The following is a 21,735-nucleotide window of genomic DNA, read 5'->3' as shown; positions in this document are numbered from 1 at the left end:
CCAATGTGCACCTGCTTTACTTGAATCAATAACAAAATTCCATCTCCTTCAGTTGAAGCAGGGTTGGGACATAAAGAGTAATATTGAATTGCATGTTTGAGCACTGCTTGCAATGCAAAATATGTACAAGGTACAATAAATGTTACTCCTGTATGAGCTCAGGGCCCCCATAAAACACACCAAAGTAAAGAAGTTAAAAAGCCCTGAAGATCAAGCAAGGTTGGACTGTTGGAAATTACACAGACTGGCTACACTGGTTGTCCTTATTTTCAGCAAAGGAACAATCTCCAGAACCAAAATGAACTTTTGAACCTCTACAACGTGTTTGTTAAAAGCCTGGAGCTGTGTTGAAAATCTGACAGCCTAAACTGTGCGAATTATGACTTTGAAAACCTGTTAAACATGTAGAAGATGGGCTGAAGAAAAGGCAGAGCATCCAGACTCCTGCATCTTTAGCTATAAATGAAAGAGGGGTGCATAGTTCTAGATCTAATCTCCTTGCAGGTGGTCTTGTGTAATTTCACATCCAGCAAATTCACAAATGCCCTCCCTTCACTTACAGATGACTTTAGTGGAGGTGAAAAACATTTTTGACACTTGCACAAGGTCATGCTGTAACTCACTCAGAAAATACCAGGGATTCTGTACTTGTTGATCCGTATCTGAAGGCTAGGCTCTTTCAAGTGCTAAATCAAGTAGGTGTGAAATCATATGAGTGCGTTGAACTTCCCATTACCTTTGATGAGCAATTCTCTCTCAGAACACCTCCAAAGTTCAGATGGAACTTAAAAGTTGCTCAGTTATGTGACGTCATGTACATTTCAAAGGCTGAACAAAATGGATGGGAGGAAAATAGAGCTACTAGGAAAAACATGTGTCTCTAGGATGTAATCAGTAGTCAACTTGGCATGGGACCAATGCAGCACAGAAAACATAAAGTGCTGGGAAATCTGAGAAGCAGCAGAAGCACATAAGATGACATGAAAACGCCAAATATAAGGTGCAACACCCTGTAGAAGGAATGGACGATATCTTGTATTTTGAAAAAGGGTGATTATTGTGTCCTGGAGAGAGAATACCTGCAAACAGCACGTCAGCGTTTGCTTTCTGAGGTGCCCAAGAGCGCTGCCAGTGGCTGAGACTCCCTTCTCCGTGCGAGCCGGGAGCATTCGGTGTGCCCGGGGTGGGCGCGTGTGCCAGACTACGGCTGCCCTCCTGAGCTCGCTGCTGCTGGCGGACCTGGGGGCTCCGGCCGGGTCGGGGGCTGGGCTCGGTCTCATTTGGGTAGAGCAGGATGCCAGCAGCGGGTGGGCGGAGGGCAGCCGCCGCCGGTCTCTCGGCCGCCCTGGCTCGCCCAGCCCGAGGCGCGGGCTGCGGAGGGCGCGGCCGGCGGGCGCACACAATGGCCGTGCCGGGAGCCGCACGCAGAGCCGCGCTGGGCGGGTCCCGCCGCCGCGGGCTCGCCGTGCCGTGCCGTGCCGTGCCGTGCCGTGCCGGGCCGGGCCGTGCCGTGCCGTGCCGTGCCGAGCGGGCACACCTGGCCGAAGCGAGCGGAGGCGGCGGCGGGGCAGGGCCGGGAGGCCGCGGCGAGGGGCGGAGGGCGGGCGGGCCGCTCCCCATTGGCCGCGCGGCCGCACCGCCAGTGCTGCGCGCCGGCGGGAGCGCCGCGGCACCGGCGCCGTGCCCGGGGCGGCGGGAGGGCGAGCGGGTAAGCGGGAGGCGCCGCGGACGGGACAGCGCTGCCGCTAGCCCGGGTCCGGCGCCGCGGAGGGCATCCCCCGCCTCGCTCGGGGTCAGGTTGCGAAGATGTCCGGGAGGGGGGGTGGGTCCTGCCGCAGGCCCGGCGGCACGTCCCGGTTGACAGGGCAACGGAGCCACTGAGGAATGCGGCGGTCGTGCGGCTGGGCTCCGGTGGCCGGGCTCCGGTGGCCGCCGCGGCAGCTGGGCGGCTGCCGGGGAAGGGGCGGGGACGCGGGCGCCGCTTTCTTCTCGCTGCGCTCGGGCAGGGACAGGGGCGGCGCTCTTCGGCCCGCGGCTGCCGCTTCCCCGGCGGGCGAGAGGACGGGGAGCGCCCCCGGCGCCGGGAGGGACCGCGGGCAGGGGCGTTCACCTCCGCGCTCCTCCGCAGGGCGCGCAGCCGAGCGCGGGCGGCTCCGGGGCGCTGGTGATGAGGGCGCCGAGCAGGGGCTGAAGCCGGCGGCGGGCGGCGACCATGACGGTGTTCCGGCAGGAGAACCTGGAGGAGCACTACGAGACGGGCGAGGACCTTGGCAGGTGGGTGCGGGCGGATGGAGCCGTGGCCTCTGAGCGCGGCGGGGCAAGGGGCGAGGGCAGGCTCATACCCGCCTTGCCTTTCCACCATGTCTGAGGTGCCCGAAGAGAGAAAAGGGATTTGATTTGAAGTTACCGCGTCTTTGCCTTTTTAACACGGGTCTGATGAGACTTTTGGACCGTGGTTTTTTTCCTAAGTGGTACCGGCTCAGCTCGACGCCCTCCCGGGTGCTGCGCGGCTCGTAGGGGCGAACCGAACCTGCTGTGGCGGCGCAGCTGTGGCTGTGCGAGGTTCGCTGCTGTTCGCCGGGCGGGGAGCTGGGAACGGGCTGGGCTTGAAAGGAGGGAAGTTTGCATTGTTCATAGTGTGAAGGAGGACCACGTTTGTATTGCGTGTTGGATTTTTCTTTGACAACGTTGTTAAAGAAGTGAGAGAACCTCTGTATTCCATCTATATCTGTGATGTAGATGACTGACTGGGCATCGCTGCTGGAGCTGGAAGTCAGATTAAGGGATGTGAGCAGAGCGCTGCAGATGCCGAGCTGCCTATTTGAACCTTGATTCTTGAATGCTGTGTAGTCGTGAGCTCCTCCGAGCTCACGGTATTTGTCATGCCTTGTTTTTTCAGTGCTTTCCATGTTTTAAGACAGTTAAAGCACTGAATTGTATTACATGAGCGTCCTCTTCATGTTCCTTCCCTCTTCTTTAAGGAGGAATCCAATGGCATTCTAGCAAGCCAGTATGGCAGAATTCTTCTCTAGTACTCATCCTGGTGATTTCAAAGCATAGGGTCAGTGTTCAGTTAGCACAGGGCATTCAGTATGTGTAGAGCAGATGCCCCCATATCTGCCTCTGCGTACCTTTCCAGTGAAGGGTCCAATCATAGCAAATGTGAACAAGTTACTTGAATAGACAGGAACTTAGATATATTTCATGAATTCTTAAAAATAAATAAAAATAAGAATAAACTAAAACAAAAAACCCGAACAACAACAAAAAACCAACCAAACAAAAAAATCCCAAAACCCCACCCAAACAGCAACTAACCAACCAAGAAACCCCCCACATTATAAGATAATTAATTGCACTATTTCTAGTAAACTTCATCCATCCCATTTATATAGAAGTTTGTTGATATGACTTTGACAACAAATATGTCCTTTTATTTCCTCATAGCATTCTGGGTTGACATTTTCATACATCTAGACCAACATTCTAAGACTGTGTTAGACTGTGAAGTAGTATATTAACTTGCTGGATAACTTGATAGGAAGACCCATTATCATGCTAAAGCATAAGTTTGGATTTTGAAAATTGCTCTATTCGATTTCTAGTTTTTTTGACAAGGATACACAGTGTTCCTAAAATTAAGGTTTGGGTTTCTGGGATCGTAAAAATAAAACCATTGTTTCCCTTACAGATACTGAATACTTATTGACTTCATGGAACACAATAAAAACACGCATATATTGTGGAGTTTTTAAGATTCTTCAGGGAGATGACAAGGTCAATATTCAAATTTAGAATGTGTTAAGGTTTATGTAATTTCTCCTGTATTTTTTTTAAAGAGGAAGTATCAGTGCAGTGTTTATTCCCTAATACATATTTATGAAATAGAACAATTGTCTTTAGGCCAAGTACATAAGTGTTTAAATACATCCATAAATACATTTCAAATAAATGTTCTTTGGGAGTCACAAGTCACAAGCTCCAGAACACAGCAGTGGAGAGCAGGCATTTCATTTTTACAGTATGGGAAGTGCAAGCACTGAAAACATTAGGTAGTAATATAACCGAAAAAAAACAAACAAACAAACCAAAAACAAAAACCAGAACAAATGGAGGGTTTTAAACTGGCAGTGTATTCGGTAATGGCATTCAGTTTAAAAATGGTATATTCATTTTGATCATTTACCAACATGGTGTTATGACACTGGAGGTTTTATCCATTCTAATGCTATGGAAGCTTGGCATGCATTCTAAACCTAGAATATTTTATGAATTTTAAAGAATGTTAAATCCTACTCTAGTTTTCACTTGAAAAAGGGTAAATAAATTTCAATTTTATCTATATATGTGAAAAAATACCAGTGGGTGGTAAAACATTGTGAAATGTTTGTCAGGGCTTTCCTTTGAAAATAGAATATAGTTATTGAAAAGGGCCAAAGCTTTCACTTCAGTATCAGTTTAGGGAACCAGGATTATTCCAGTGTGAAATATTGTCATAAAACCATGAGGCTAAACAAACCTCAGCATAATTGTTGTATGGTTTATTTCAGTGTCAAAACAGTTTTTTCAGTGTTTTTAACTTCTTTTTGAACTTAAATTTCTAGGGTTGCACAAAATACTTTTTTGTAAATCTGTCACTTCCCATTCCTCATTTACCCTTAGCACGTTTCTGACTGTTAGGTTTGCATATAAACATAGTTACCCTGAGGTTGAAAACTGAAAAAGCAGTGAATATTAAAAACATTTCTTACTTCAAAGTTTCTTGTATTCATTTGGGAACCCAAATTGTGAATTAATACTTCAACTAAGCAGTGATGAAAGGTTCCATTTTGCAAAATCAACCGATTTTCCCCCTTCTCTTGGAAGAATGCTTTTATTTCCTCTTGCTTAGCTGCAGGCATGAAGCAAAGAAGGCAAATAAATTATCAGGTGAGTTTTTATTGACAGACTTTTGTTTCATTGAAAAGATCCCTAAGTTTATAGGCCAGCCTGCCTTTTGAGAGAGCTCAGTGAATTTTAATTTTAATAATCTACAGTTTTCCCTTGTAAATTATTTAAGTCTTTGTTACATTATAATACTTCTGACAGTAACTAGAATTAAAAAATCATTTAAATAAGAAAGGTGTTTTGAAGAAAGCAAATGGGTTGTGTGAATTGAATTTTTGACAGAAAGTAATAAAGGAGGTTTAAGTATCACTTAGCATAAAATCTGGCATTGTTGGAAATAAGAAGAAGGGATGATGTTGTGCCTGGCCCAAACAAAATTGTGTTCTCTAGTTTTCTGGTATTTTACCATGTTTTTGCAGAAAAAAACATTAAACAATCATAGTCCTGTTACCAAAAAGTCTGAGTTTTCTTCTAGTCTTTAGTTTGTTTTCACTTATGCCTGGGGAGAATAAGAAAAAAGAAATTTGAAAGTGTGAATACTGGTAGAATCAGCCTTATTTGTTTTTCTTGCCCATACATGATTTCTCCTGACAAGTTCATGGCTGTTAGGGTTGGTTTATCTTAAGCTTTTGTACCAATGCAGTCTTGGTAGACTTATGAATCTAATGCTGCCTTTGGAACATATAAGAAGATTGCTCTTGATTAATTGTATGGTGTGTCGCATACACTTTTTTTTGTCTTCCGTCTTGCATACAAATATGAAATGACACGTGCTACCTGTTCACATGCAGGCTACCTACAGACATGTGAAGTAATCATCTAACCATGAAGTTTCAAGAGGTGGTAAACATTATCATGGAAAAGCAACAAATTTGCTGAAAGCAATTTTGTCATTTTAATTCTGCCTGCAGTTGCAGGTGGTGTGACTGTGCATTTTAAATACCCTGCTGCAGTGCTTTTATTTCAGTCTTCCCAAAAGTCAGGAATTCAAGTTAAGCAGTATTAAAAACCTCACTATGGTGAGCAAGCAAGTAAAGACCTTCAAAGTACACTGAACCTTTTAAGGTATGTTTGTTACCTCCCATAACTGGCCTTTCTTGGGAATTCATACAGTATTGTAAGAAATGTGGTGTTGTTTAAATAATTTTAGGGAGAGCTATCCAAAGCTGTGTTATAAATACATACTGTGTTTGTCTGTGTGAGTTCCTGATCATACAGACAGCTCCTTCTTCCTTCACTCCCAACACCCACATTTGGTATTTTTGGTTGTTTTATTTTCCTTCAAGCTTTCATGTGCTTTCTAAAAGAGATGCAGGGTGTTAAGGTAAAGTTTTGGAATTGAAGAATGGTATTTGCATCACACTGTGGTTCGCAATTTTTAGATTCTTGTTGATTCAGAAAGTAGGAAGAGGTATCTAACTGTTTTAAATGTCAGGCTTGTTTGGACCTGTTGGACTCACTAGGGAAACACTTGTAACTTGTCAAAGGAAGGCTACACTGAATCTTGCCAGTTTTGTTCTGACTCTGCTTGGTAGCTCACTGGGCAGAGATACTAAGAGTAGAAAGTAGCAACCTAACCTAATGTACCTAAAGGCTTTATCAGTTGTGAGAAAAAAATGCCTAGGATAACATGCTGAAGATGTTGATAAGAGAGAGCAGAGAGCTGTGCAAATATGTATTTACATTCTGTTAGATGTTCCTCTGCCTTTCAGAGTTGAGTGAAAAAAGGATTATTTTTTTATTTTTCCCTGGAAAGTGATTTCCATTGTAAACAGGGAGTATGTAGGCTGAATGTACAAATATATATATATATATATATATATATAGGCAGGCATGAATGCATGTGGTTTTGACTATTCAGATACTGAGATTTGGTTGCACTGCTTTTTACAACTGCAGAGGCTGCCTGTCATCTATCCAAACACTGTAACTACACTGCACTTCTGTACTGGGAGGAAAGTAAAAGCACTGAAAAAAACCCCAAACAAACGAACCTGAATGGCAGCCAGATTTTGACCTTCATGGCACTTTTCAGGTTTGAAAATCTAAGTTAATCTTGCTAACTATCCTATGTATTAAAATTCCATCAGTATTTTCAGGCTCTGTTGTGAGATTTACAGGATGTGAAACACATTGTGAATATCACAAAGATGATAGTTCCTTTCAAAACTGTCACATTTAAAACCCATGACAGCCATCTTTTAAAAGCTTATAGTGTAACATTTTTTCCTGTGTATCAGAAAGTCATATAGGGGAGGGAAGGAGAAATATGAAAGATGGTTTCATAAGGCTAAAACTGTTGCACATGAACTACAAACTTCTTAACTGTGGTACATTGAAATTTCCAGTTTCTGTTTCTTTGTGTTTTCTTGTTATAAGAGAGAAAGTAACATTGCCCCATTGTAAGGCATGTGTTAACCTTCCCTCTCCTGCAGCAGTAAAATGGTTAAGCTGAAGAAGCAGAAGGTGCAGACCTCTGCGGTTCCATTTCCTGTGTTTTTCTTACAGGCGTAGTGATAAAAACTGCAAGTGTGTAATTCACTGGTTTTATAACTACTTTATTCACATTTTAGTAGTACATGATAATTAATTAAATTGAGTGGACTATATGAGTTTTTCAGGGAAAAGAACCTTAGAAGGAGCTCAAAATATTGACGAAAAGTCTCTGTTTGAGCAGGAAACTTGGTTGTTTGGTGTCTTTGTGTACTCTTATTTTTTGTTTGAAGAATTGAATGTTGTGTAATTCCAATTACATCAAATAACCCTTTTTGCGCTGTTTGTGAGCCATGTACATGTTTTATCAGTCTTATCAACCCTTGGAGGAGAAGTTGGTTGTTCCATGCTTTTCTGTAAGTCCTGGTGGTTGCATGGATACTGAAAAGGAAGGTTTCTTAACTGGAAAGCATGGTTGCAAAAATTATGCATCTTAAGTCACTTTGCCTCCCAGACATGCCGCAAAATGTTTCCTTTTCACAAATGCACAATAACCTGCAAGCTGCTGATTGCGCAGGCTGCGAGAGCTGTCACCATACAATGCCACTGGTGACAATTGCTGCCGTATAAAATGTGCTGAGAGGTTTGCTTCATGAAAAATACAAGAAGTACTGATGCTTGGTCCTGCTTACTTTATTCCTTTCTCCGTGGAAGAATAATGTCTGCTTTGTATGTCCTTTAAAATACAGTGTAATAGAAGCTAGAGCTTGCTGATTATTCTGTGCTTTCAGTTTAAATGCACAAATCTTTGTAAATCTAAACTCATCAGGAAGATAAAAATGCTTGTCTGATTTTTCTTCTAGCCAAGCTCAGTGAGGCATGACTAGTACCAGAGCAGGCGTGTTAGGGGTGTGCTGAAACTTCAATCAGTCCTTCTAGCTTTCCAGATTAATCCTTCTGTGTTCGTGGGGGAATTTTTAGATGTTTGGTTTTTTTCCTCCCCATTTTCTCTCTTTACAGATGTTGAATATGTCATTTTCTCTGCTGGAATTATGTGTACTGAACAGAAGTTGGCCCCTTTAGCCTAGAAAAGGGAGGCTGACACTGCTTTTCATGAGAGCTTTGTTCAAAGCTCAGGCTACAGTGTTGGTGGTTGAAAGGATCAGTATCTCTTTCCTCTGCTGTGTTTCTCTGTATCTCTGTAGATTGTTTTGTTTCAGGGTTGGTTTGGGGTGGTTTTTTTTTGTTTTTGTTTTTGTTTTGGTTTTTTTGTGGGTTTTTTTTTTTGTTTTTGGGTTTGTTTTTTGTTTGTTTGGTTTTTTTTGGTTTTTTTTTGTTTTGTTTTTTTTAATGTAGTGCTGCATTCAAAGGGGAAAAAAGCCCTACCTTATATGTAATTTGTGGCAGGTGTACACTCTCAGATCAGCTGAAAGCACTGTGAAATCTCAGCCTGCATGGAGTTGTGATTACCCCCATAAATCTACTTGGAGTTAAATATGCAGGAGGGACAGAGATAAAGAGTTACTTTACCACAAAGACAGAAGTGCATAAACTGACAACGAGGAAGTATAAGCTGGAAATTAGGAGAACTATGGGAGGTGCAAGAGTAATTGAAGTAATCTTCACAAAGTGTTGTTGCAGTTAGTCAGATGTATTTCAAAACTGTATCAGTTTTTGGAGGAGATTGTGTGTTTCTTGTGAGGCCCTGGCTTAATGTCCAGTTGTCTTTCTGTTTTTAACTGGCTTGGTTAGAAAACCTGTGCAACTTGTTGATACGATTTTATATTCTGAAGAAATGGTGCCAGTTAAAGCACTGGCTCAGCAGCTTGTTTCCTGGATGGTAGTGACTTTGCAGGAGCTTTGTCTCAAATAAAACTGTTTCTCAAACTGTGTTTTGTCTGCCCTGCATGAAGATAGGTGGCACAAAGTAGGATTATCCACTAAACCTGAACAGCATTCATTGACTTGCCATGCAGTATAATAGGTCATACTTAACTATGCTGAGTTAGTGGCTGAGATGAGTTGAAGCTCAGAAAAGTGTAGACAAAGCCTAAAGCTCCTAAAGCCTTTACTATTTTGTTGCTTGTTTATCTTATGCAGTGAATTTTGGCATAATGTGAAATTTTGCAGAATTGGGTACAAAGGCCAGTGCAAGGAGTCTAATAGAGGTGATGTTGCTAAACTCTTGTCTAGGAGGTGATACAGGAAGAGTGGAGCCTGCACATTTTGGTCAATTGTTGGGTGACATTTCTGCTGGTTTTGGTACAGTTATGGTACAGACTAATGACAGAGATGGGGCGGGAATCTCTCCATATCCTTGCAAACCTTGGTATGTCCTCCTTTACATGTTACTTGCAGGTCTTGTCCCTCCATTTCAAAGAAATTACTGCTGTACTCTTCTAAAGTGAGTAAGAGATGCTAAGCGAAGGTGGTGAAGCTGTGAGATGAAGCTTCTTGAGAAAGAATATTTTAGACCTCAGTGCATTTAGACTTATACCACTATTCTTGGAGTGGTATGATATTAATATGCTGGAAAAATTGAAATGGTTGGTGAAACAAACTTTATAAACTATATTTACATTTGCAATTTTCACAGATGGTTCTGCAGACTGGAATTGAAAGGCTTCCTACCTCAAGGAAAATGACCTTATGGGACCTGTTGAAATGAGACCAGTATGAACAGGGAATCTAAATTGTATTAAGATTGAGCTTGTAAAATTAAAAGAAAGAATTGCAAGATTCTTTTCTGGAAAAGGAGAAGGCTAATAAGGCTACAGTCATTGTTGATATTTTGGATCAGTTTAAACACTGTCTTTCAAAGTTTCCAGGCATATTGTAGTCCTTGAGGACGTTGTCCTGTTGTATTAGAAGTTGGTGTTATTGGCATGTTGGGGTTCTGTGGGCTTTTTTTGGTTGCGGCACACATTGATGTTGGAGGGAATATCTTGTAACAGGTACTTTTCACCCAGTTCCAGACTAACTCACGTGGTGTACAGCAGTGCTGTAAGACACTACAGTGAGTAATACGCGCAGTGGCCTGCAGCCTTATTCTCTTGGTTTGAGAAGTTTCATTTCCTTCCCCTTATTCCTTCCTGTTTGTGCAAGCTGATGTGCCAAACCATTTCTGCTTCCAGAGGAGTGTGCTGAGGAGGAAGCATTGCTGTGTGGCTCTCCAGACCACACGGGTGCCTTGACCACTGGCAGCAGGGACCCTGTGGACCCTCTTCTAGAGCAAGCCTTCCCCCAGTGCCAACTGCTTGCTCGTGCTAATCTCTGTTTGTTACGATGCTCAGATGGTCTTGCATGTATTTAACAGAAAGAAAAATACATTACTGGGTGGTCATGAACTTATGGGGATCTGTATGCTTTATCCAAACCTGGAGACTTCATAGCGTAAATTATAACAGTTTTTACATACTGATTGAAATTACAGTTTGAGATTTTTTTTTTTCCTGAATTATGCAGAGGATTGAGGTTTTGGAAAGGATAAAAATTACTTGGGACAATAGCATTTGTCTGTGCACTTGTTGCTCAAAAAGGAGGCTAAGAGCCTGTAACTGAACCAATGTACTAGAAATATTTTATTTCCACTATGTCTTTATTTGTGAGCTATTAATGGTATGCTTCTAAGTTTTCATGAGTTGCTTGGAGTCCTGCTTTCTGCCTGGTATGTAAATTGGCTTCTGGACTCTTGTACATTTCCTGTTTTCTCTCAAGTGTCAGTGGTTGTTCTAGCTTTCAGATACTGGCTAGGTGTGCCTGTAGAAGTATGCACTTAGGGTACCTGCTTTCATGCCACAGGAACTGATAGCAGAGGGACATTTTCCCCAGATCACAGTCTGTTGGACTAGTGCTCTGAAGTTGTTAATGCTTACAGGACAGAGAAAGGCTGCTCATTGTTTGGAAACTGGTGACTTTTAACTGTCTTGTGCTTATAGAGAAGTGGTGTGGAGACTCTCATCTCTCCTACTCTTTCTGTTTGCTGAAGTTTTTAGAGAAGAGAACTTCACTGCTGATATGGTATTTTGTAATTATGTATTTCTAAAGGAGACTAAGAAAGTCAATGCATAAACTTTCAAATCGTGTATCCTTTGTGGTGTTTGTCATTTGGCACTGTGCTTACTTTGCCTAGCTATGTAGGTATAACTGAGTACAGCTAAATTCTGTGCTAAGTGATAATGTTTTATTCTGACATAGTTTACAATTAAGTTATTCTGCTATGTTAAATCATTGTGGCAGGTTTAGTGGGTCACAAGGTGTGGAGTTTTCCCCCTTGTGTTGGTTTTGCTCAGCCTAATTTTTGGTAGCAGAAGGGCCACAGAGGTGCCTTCTGTGAGAAGCTGCTAGATGTTTCCCACCACATCCAGCAGAGCTAATCCCTGATGGCTCTGAAGATGGACATGCTGTGGCCAAAACCGGGCCAATTAGAGATGGTGGTAATGCCTCTGTGATGACATATTTAAGAAGAAAATCCAACAAAAGTGGGGCACTGGTTTTTTGGGTTTTTTTTCCTCTAGCCAGAGGAGGAGGTGAGAACATGTGAGGGAAACACATGGGGGCACCAACCAGTGGAGAAGGAGGGGAGGAGGTGCTCCAGGCACCGGAGCCGAGATAACTCTGCAGGCCCTGGTGAGACCATGGTGAAGCACCGTGCCCTGCAGCCCCTGGGGATCCATGGGGGATGCAGGGATCCACCCACAGCCCATGGGGGAGGTGCCCATGCTGGAGCGGGTGGATGCCTGGAGGAGGCTGTGGTCCGTGGGAGGCTGTGGAGAGAGGGGGCCCTGCTTCCAGGCTGGAGCAGCCTGTCCTTGGAGGACTGCACCCCATGGAAGAGTGACCAACCACAGCAGTTTTGGGAGGACTGTCTGCCCATGGGAGGGACCCAGTTTGCAGCAGTTTTGGGAGGACTGCTGCTCATGAGAGTGGACCCATGCTGGAGTAGTTTATGGAGAACTGTCTCCTGTGGGAGGAAGCCCATGGTCTCACAGGAGACCCAGAGCAATGGAAGAAAATCTTGGGTGATGAATTGACCAAATCCCCACGCCCTGTCTCCTTATGCTGTTGGTGGGAAGGAGGGAGGGGTTGGGGGAAGAAAAAGTGTTTTAAGGTCTTATTTTCCTTCTCGTTATCTTCCTCTGATTTTGTTAGTAATAAATTCACTTTGTACCTCTAAGTTTTCCCTCTGAGTGTTTTCTCATGGTTCTTATGTTAACTCATGAACCCTTTGTTAATTTTTCTCTCTCCTCTTCCCAGCTGTGGCAGGGGAGGTGACCAAGTGACTTTTGTGGTGCCTGGTGTTTAGCCAGTGTCAAATCATGACACCCCTTTGTCCACAGGGGAAAATAATACTAATGTGGGTCTTACTTGGGTCCTACAGCTTTGAGGCCAAGAACTCAACAATGAATAACTCCACCAACAAGGCTGGGAGTTCATTATTGTATAAGGAAAAAATGAAGTCTTAAATGGTAAGAAATTTTATCTTTCAGTACTTCTCTTCTTGCTGACTTGGACTCCTTTGTTGGAGCACTTGGCTCCTGTTGTGGCACACAACAGGAGCCAAGTGATATCTGCATCACCTTACCTTTAAGTAAGGTGATGCAGATGTAATCCTAGAGATAGATACTTCAACTTTTCTCCTTCAGCTTTCTCTTTCTTTTAGGGATTTAGTTTTGTTTGCTTTGGGTTGGTGTGTATGTGTTTTTGTTTTGTTGTGGTTTTTGTTTCTTGCAAACACAGACTTTAAACAATTTGGTATAGGAGTGTTGACTTTGTTGGTGTATTATCTGTCTGACAATATTTTCTTATCTCCATGAGCTGGGCCATCTGTGTAGAATTGCCATTGATTCCTGGTAAAGGAAAGCACATCAGGGAATGGCTCAGTTCCTTATGTCTCATCTTTTCTCATGGCTTTTTATTTGAAAGGGCTTTCTGATACTATTTACTTCGCATTCTTGCCTGAAAGGAGGATATCTCTTTTCCTGGCTTTGCTGCCAGTACTAACATTAGCTGAAGAACAAACCAGTCCAGATTCTATCTTGCAAAGCTGGTCTACTTCTTCTGCCTTTTTTGTTCCTCTAGAAAGAAACCTTTACATTACTGTTCCTCCCAAGGGTGTGTTAGTTCCTGGCCAGTGCTGCTCTGCCTGCCTGCGGGGTGGATAAGCCAGCCTAGCTGAAGGGTCAGAGGATGGGATGGTCCTGTTCCTCACCCACTGAGCAGTATTCTCCTGTGCTAGCACTGGCACCATCGTGAGCACAGCCTGGAAGCAGGAGGGGATTACAGACTGAGCTCCCTGAACTGGGTCAGCACGGGCATGTCAGACAAGGATCAGTGCCAGCCGCCCGCACAGCATGGGAATGCAGGGCCCGTGGGATGGGGAAGCCTCTGTTTGTGACAGGTTCTGTCTCAGCCTACTAAAGCACGCTGGAAACCCTGCACAGAGTGTGCTGTGCACCAGTGCTGTGCAGGTCTGGCAGCTAGGACCGCATGGAAGATCTGCTCTGAACTGGGAAGCAAAACCTGACTGTGATTAACCCTGGACAATGAGACTGGTGACAGCACAGTCTGAGTATGTTTTCCTGTGGCAGCAGCCATAGGGTAGCCAGACAAGCCCTCCTTTGAATAGGGGTTAGAGAGGACAACTTGGCATTTTTTAAATTTTTTGTTGTTTTTTTTTTGGTGGTTTTTTTCTGTTTTATGTTCTAAATTCTGAAGTGCCCAAGCTTGAGTGAATGTGAATAGCTGTGAATCTTTGAATAAAAGGTGAAGATCTGGAGAAGCAGACAGTTACTTGGTTTTAAATAGTGGCTTATAAAACCATAATGTATATGGAAGCTATTAAGGCATTTTACATGAGAGCATTGTGTTTGTGACACAAACTGCTTTGTTTGTAATGCCATATCATCTTAAAAAGTTGCCTTTAAGTCACAGAAAAGCAGTATTTTTATCACTGGGTTAAGTGATGTTTTTATAGCTCAGTGAGCTTCTTACATATTTAGTTGAAATCAAGTTAATAACTGGAGGAGAAAAATCCAGAATTTTTCCACACAAAAAATTACTCCACCATCTTCTGAGGAACATACGGAGGTTATTTCTCCTTATGCTCTAACACTAAAAGGTTAGTAATACACCTGTGTATTTTAGTGATTCTTCATTCCTGGTAGAAGTAGAAAGTAACCAAACTTTAAATCCTTTCCACACTCAGTTTGTATAATTTCTAGAGAAAGCTGAGTCATAACCTCCTTGGGGCTTTGCAGTCCATCCTCACTTCTGCTTTTAGTGATTAGATTTCATCATTTTTCTAGCAAGTGTTTAAATGATTCATACTCTATGACCGTATTTTTCAAGTATTCTTGAAGAAAAATATACAGTAAGAAGATATATTTCTTATTTTACTTACTGGATAAGTAAGGAAAAAAAAACATTTCCTTGCATTAACATTGTTTAATGTATTTAACAGATTCAGCTGTGCTGTAATGGTGGTGGATTTCTGTGTTTTTATTTGTGGCCATTCAACACAGATGCCTTCCAGAGTCAAAATCTTCACAGGAATTTTGCTTATAGGCACAATGTTATTGTTCATTAAGATGATAGGTCATACACCACTAAATAGGGAATTTCTGAAGATGTGAAAGGAAGAAAGGCTAATCATTGTGACAAAAGAGTGGATCACACAAGTGAGGTCTGATAAAAATTATCACTAGACTTTTCTTCCCCAAGCTGAAGGACAAACACTGAATCAGGCATGCTTCAGAACCCATTGCTGAAGAGAAGCATGTAACTCAAAACACTAGTTATGAAATAGCAGCAAGAACAGTCTTTAGCATCACCAAAATCAAATGTTTATTCTGCTCATATGTTTTAATATGCACACCAGTCTCCTGGTTTAAGATTTTCTGAGCTAGTGATAACTGAGTTTTTATTATCAGTTTTGAGTCAGACTTATGTCACATGTGTCTTTAAACATTTAGCTAGATTAATTTATGATTTAATTTTTTTTTTTTTTGCATTATGTAGTTATTACTTCAACTGCTTACAAGTGTGAGTACTCCACTTTTCATAGTATAAGATGATTTCTGAAAAGGCTTTAGCAGATATACATATATTCAGACCAATTGGGCTTCTACAAGCTCCAGCCCAGGCATCATTAACAGGAAATGGCTGATATACAGCTGCCTTGGAAATTTTACAGCCATACACATTGTTCTAGCTTATACACTAAATACCACTACATTTTGACATGGACTTCACCTTGGCATTTTAAACTCCTTTGTCTATGAGTAGGCTTTGGTCAAAAGTATTTTCTCTAGTACTATCTAGCTCTTCACATTCTGTAGTTTGATAATTACTTAAGTATTTTGTTAAGGCATTTGAGGCATAGGAACATCTCACATTTTCACTTTTGTGTTGTTTTTACCATCCTCAAGTTTTAACCAGAGTCATACATGTGTTTAGATTGAGTTTGCTCACTGGTTGTGTTCATTTTACATTTGTCATGTCACCACACTCAGTGAATTATTATTGTTCCCACTGTAACTGCAAAAGAGCAGCTCCAAATTCCTCTAGAATGCATGTATCAAAGGTTAGTGACTCAGAAGTGTCACTTGAGAGAGAACCACAGAATACCAAGATTCACTCAATCTAACATGACATTTCTTTTTGTGAAAGTGGGAAAGACAATGTAGCTGTGAAAGTGTGGTGTAGCCCTGCTTTTGTCTGCATATGAGAAAGCTAAGAGCTCTTGAGCTTTGCCGTATTGCTTGGTCTCATATTAAAAAGAAAAAGAAAAAATTAACATACCACAGAGAAGACTGTATAAATTAACTCTCAGCTTCTTTAACTGTCTCTATAATGCCTCTTCATTTACATCACATTGAACTATATTAATTGAAACTTTAAAGTGAAATGTATTAATGTAATCCTATGGTAAAATTATGGTAAAATGAATTCTCAGGAAGGAACCAGGAAAGAAATGTTTATCTCCTGAGCAGTGAAAGGCTTTACTGCATCTGAAGTGTGGAAGTTACAGCCTTTAGATATGATGTTTTTGATTACAAAGGAATAGCCAACAGCTGCTTTGCTTATTTTGTTTTGTTTTAACCCTCCTTTCCCTCAATAATGTAATTGCTGTTCCTACCAGGCAGTAACTGGATTGGACAGCGTAAAAATAGTGTCTGACCATTACTCAGTCTTTTGTATGAAGTTTCAGCAATGCTGGTAACTTGCATTTCTTGTCTTGTCTACTGGCACAGTGACAAGTATGCATGTTTGGTGTTACCCAGACTGTACAAGTGAGTGCTGGATAGACAATATGAAACTGGAGACAGAGCTGAATTGTTTATATACATACAGGAAGGAGGGAAGGTTTTGTCTCTGCCTGTCTAGTGTTTGCCTCTCGCCTACCTATTCAACATGTTGTTGGTTGAAAGTGCTAGAAAAAGCAGGAAAGAGAATTTAATCTTTGACTACATCCAGAAGAATAATTCTGTCAATTTCTTGCAGCCATGTGTAAAGCTGGTAGTGTGTCTCTGTTTTGTATCTGCAGTAATCCATGGGTTTCCAGGAGAACAGAATCATCAAACCTTCAGTAATGCTTCCAGCTTTTTCAGTATGCCTTTTCTTCTGAACATCTGCTGCCAGCATAGACCCAGAGCACTTTACTCATTCAAATTTGCATTCTAAAACCCAAATGTGAATATAAGAAAAAGAATCTGACATCAGAATTCCTGCTTATGCAAAAGAATCTGTTTTTTTTTTTCCCTAAGAATTACAGAAGTCTGTAAAAGCATGTAATATCTCTTTGTTCTGGTTAAAAGTAACAAAAATCTACTTACTTGCCTGACAACTAAGCCACATCAATCCATTGACAAAAGTGTAATTTAGAATTAACAAGACATTACTGGTGAGCACATTGAAGTGAAGCACTTTTTCTATTTGTACACAGATTTCACTTTTTCAGTGCCAAGAATGTTCCTTTCATACACTACAAAGTTCTAGCAACTATGCAACTCCTTTTTCTGGTAAGGGCTTTGTATGTGCTTGAGAGTTAAATCCTTCTAGTCCTTTTCTGCTTCATCTCCCCCACATGCTTTCATTCCTTGACCTTCAGTTGCACTAAACTAATTTTCAAGAGCACAGTTTGACCTAATTGCTTAGCAGAGTATGATCATAGAGAAACCCATACATTGTCTGTTAACCCTGTGGTCATAACTTCTTTAAAGTCATGTGCTCCTTTAAAAGCAGAAGACCACATTGATTGCAGGAAGGGCTGTGTGCTGGTGCTGTCTGTGGAGGATATAGGAGCTGCAAGATCTTTCCTTTCTCTTTCTTTCATAGTCTGAAATACTATCGCCATGCCACTTTTTCTTCTGGAAGAACTCTATCCTTCATGCTGCACAGCACTTCAGAAAGACAAACTCTTGAATCTGTGCCTGTGTTTCTGCACATTGTTTTTTATGAGGCCTATGTGCAGGTGTAATGTAAATTTGAAATGCTCTCATGATTTGGAAGCAGGTAGCTAATAAGAGGTCATAAGTGAAAGTAGAACAAGAGATACAATGACAGCTATCAACCCCCATGTTCTGAAAAGGTTCAAAGCATGGCAGCAATCAAATGCTGGAGGAAGAGAGGGAGTGTGATCGCCTCGTGTCAGCAGTGCCTTCCTTAGCTGCACCTTGCTGCAAACCTTGTGATGCCTTTTCAATACTGGTGTACTTTGTGTCTGGCTCATCAGGGCCATCTCTAAAAAAACTTGGAGGTGCATTCTGCTGCAGAGTGAAGCTTTCATCTGTTGAAACCTGTGTTACCTGCCCTTCCTCACGTGTTGATGAATTTGGGGCTGCGCTGTGATGGGGCTACCCTATAAAGAGTCTTTTAGTGCCCTTCTGGCTTAAGCTTTGTGTAATGTAACATAAATGAGAGAGACAAGTGAAGAAATGCTTTCTCTGCCTCCTTTGAGGAGGTAGATGGAAATTACTTTCAAGTTCCATGCATATTGTCTGTCTGTACTAAAGCAAACCACAGATTAAGTGGAGGCACAGGAGTTTTGCAAGCTTATGGAGTAGCCTAGTGACTGGAAAATTCACTTGTTAAAATAAGACCTCAATATAAATTAGGAAGTGTTTTAGGATTATTAAAGTTGATGATCTGCAAAGTACGGTGCAAGGAAGAACATAGTTTCCTAGCTGCTATTGGATTCATTGCTAAATAAAATAATTGTGAAATATTAATTTTTATCTTTTCTTGCAGGAATGATTGTACCACTGTATGAGATTTTATTGCTTGAATCATGCAGAATTCAAAGCTTTGAATTGTATTGAATTGTATTTGGCTTGTAGCACTTAGTAGTATTTTTTATGCTGTCATCATGACTGCTTTTTGCAGAGAAAAAGAAAGCTGAGGCAGGAGAGCTCTTCTGACTGTCTCTTTTAAGTAGTAAGCAAACTATATTTTTTTTTGTTTATGTGTTCCGGTATTAGACCATTTTCTGTCTTTTTTGTAACTTCTTTTTAAAAAGTCAGAGACAATAGGGTAATGCACTTTAAGTGTCACATGTGTGCTGCATGCTATGTCTTGCCAAGGATGTCTTTTCAAATTAATAATTTTATACAATTCTGTTGGTCTGTAATTTATGCCATAAAGTTTCCAGCCTGTGGCCCTTGAGCATACAACATTAAGTACTATTGTAGCAGGTATTTTAGAAGCAATGAGAGCGTAAAGGCAAGTGGGAATATATTTGTAAGGGAGATGACTCCCTTTTTTTCTTAAAAATAGAGGTGGAGGGGTAGAGAACTGTGTGCCTGTTTGTAGAGACATGCCAGATGTATGGTAGTTGTGTTTCTGTGCTTGGTTTTTCTTCCATTTTTATCATACATGTATTGTTATTGGTATGTTTTGGGAGGTCTAGTGTTTAGTCAGCTGCACAAAATTACTTAATAATGAAGTTCTGTTCCTTCACTCAATTTTCTTGTTCATTTGGAAGGACTATGAATTTTTAAACTACTTTTAACATTTAAACACAACTTTCTTCTATCTGCTAAGTAATGTTATCTTTAATCCTGTTTATGGCTGGTGTTTTTTTCTACATTCTCAAGAATGTATTTAATACATTCTCAAGTAGCTGGCATAAAGAAAAATAAGGATCTTTTGAAGCAGTTCCCTAGCTCATTTACACCTGAAACACTGGAAAAAGAAAGATAAGATAATGTGATATCTATTGAGCTGATAACTGAATCCACCCTCTAAGGAAAGGGATGAGCTTTATAGATATGGTTACTATGACCTTGTTGGTAATTATCAAACGTGCATGAGAATGTTTGGGTTGCATGTACCTGCATGGAGGTAGTTACTGCACATTTCTGAGATACATGATGTAGCCTTATGCTGGCATGAGAGCAGGTTTACTCTACTTTTACTATAGGTATTTATGAAGGCTTGTCCTTATGTAGTGTGGAACTGGGGGCTTGCTTTAACAAAAGCAAAGAGCTGGAAGTTTCAGGTGTGCTGCCTGGAGTGCTGGTATTTACCTTATCTTTTCAGTAGATTCCTGTATTTCAAGATTGCACTGGAAAGAAACTGGTTAATTTTTGTAAAGCTCAGACTAGGTTGTTAAGCACATTTGACAGCTTGTTTGTGTGTAGCTTTTTAAAAATCAATTGTATTCTACCCATTGTTCTTCCTTCTCTTTCTTCCTGCTTGTATTAAGGTTCAATTGTTTCTGTACACCATCAGAAGCAACACATCACTGCCTTCTGGTCTGCCTTGGATGTTATCTTTGCTTACATTTGCTTTTTGCCCTCTGCACTTTGGCAGCTATTCAATGTCAACATGACATTCACTTCCTGCTGCCTGTTGGATATTTTCCTTGATTTTTTCTCCAAGTGTCAAAATGCACCATGCTGTCCTTAATCACTCAATAAACAGACAGGAACTGAGATTTTCCAGCATGTTGAAAGGTTGAAAACATCTTCAGGTCTAGTCTGAAAGCATCTCCTCTGGCTGTGCTGTGCTTTTAGCCTATTATTTTCTTCCTTAGAAAGTTGACTTGTTCAGTAACAAGTACCAAATTCACTTGGTACACAGTGAATTCCTGTCACTGAGTTTTGTCGCTGAGTTTTGTGGTTGCTGTTTTCTTAAAGTTGATGTAGCTGTTTTAACCAAAAGTTATTGGAATATTAAAAAAAGAAAAATCCAACGTCCCCACTGCTTCAGCTTAAAAATCAATCACAAGACAATAGTGAAGCTGGGATCGTTGTCATCAGAAGAAATATTACAGGTAAATCTTACCTATATTAATTTTTAAATTGCTAATTATTAGTATTTATCTTGGTTATTCATAAGTAAGTGGTGGAAAATTTCATTTCTCTTTAGACATTTAGATTTTTTTGTTCTGAAAGTTGGATAGTTACTGTTTTTTGTACAGGGTAGGAAGATGCTGAGAAAAGAATTAGTGTCAATGTCATAGCATTTTTCAGATTCATCTGCATTTCATATTTTTACATGCTTTTGAGAGGTCTCTAAAGGTTGAATTACAGTCTCTTCTTTGCCATTTGCAGTTGCTGCAATGCAGTTTTAGGTGTTTGGGATGAGCATTCCATTGTGGTTTTGGTTGGAGAAGGTTACTCTGATTATGTCTGAGGACCTATTTCAGAGACAGAGCTATAAAGTGGCCTTTTGATCTGATCATAATGAAGCAACTGTTGAATTAATCACATTTTCCTTTGGCGACACCAAAGTTGGCCATGTACAGAACATCACTATTGTCTGTACAAGACTTCCTGCTGAAGTTCCCAAGCATTCAAGCTGCACATCACTACTCTTCTGGGATTAGAAGACTACATAGTAAAGGAGTATCTTTATTGTATTGCATTTCTGTTGAATATCAAGTTACAGGGAGTATTCTGCTCACTTGAAAAGGCCTTCACAACCATTGCATGATGGCCCCTTCTTGTTTCCTGTGGAATCTGGGTGTAACTTGTCAACAGTGAAAGCTGACAAACATATTTGGAGTTGACTGCACTGTTTAACGTAGATGATTAGGTGCTACTGCTGTAAAGTTAAAGTAACAAAGTGTCATGTTCTCAGTTCTGTCCTCTCAATTTCATAGTTAGGGAGAAAATCATCTACAAGGGAAATTTTCTGACCTATTTTGCCCATTCTACCAATTTTAATTTAAAATCACAAGCTTATATTTGATTTTAGGTGATCCATCTCTGTCCTATATAAAAAATCAAATTTGATGTTTCCATATTATCCCAAATATAGTGAACAAGCTATAATTAATTTCAGTTTTGTTTCTTAATGCTGAGGTATTTAACAATTTTTTTGCCTCATTCTTCAATGACAATCTTCCTTCCCACACCTCTTGAGTGTATGGACAGCAGGATGGAGACTGGGGGAACAAAATTGTTCCCA

General features: G+C 41.0%; 1 protein-coding gene across 2 annotated transcripts in view; it reads left to right on the top strand.

Annotated features, from left to right (window-relative positions):
- Window positions 1-952: 952 nt before the first annotated feature.
- Window positions 953-21,735, top strand: part of DAPK1 (death associated protein kinase 1) — an 86,422-nt gene continuing 65,639 nt past the window's right edge. The window contains exons 1-2 of one of the 2 annotated variants that reach the window (XM_021531137.3): window positions 953-1,000; window positions 2,129-2,274. In XM_021531137.3, coding sequence (XP_021386812.1) covers window positions 2,213-2,274 — 62 coding nt within the window. In that variant the 5' untranslated portion in view covers window positions 953-1,000; window positions 2,129-2,212. Of the gene's footprint in view, window positions 1,001-2,076; window positions 2,275-21,735 lie in introns of those variants that run through there. The other variant, XM_021531138.3, reaches the window with a different exon arrangement.

Source organism: Lonchura striata, chromosome Z (genome assembly GCF_046129695.1).
Source record: "Lonchura striata isolate bLonStr1 chromosome Z, bLonStr1.mat, whole genome shotgun sequence".
Classification (NCBI taxonomy): Eukaryota; Metazoa; Chordata; class Aves; order Passeriformes; family Estrildidae; genus Lonchura; species Lonchura striata.
This window is presented reverse-complemented; position numbering and strand designations above follow the sequence as displayed.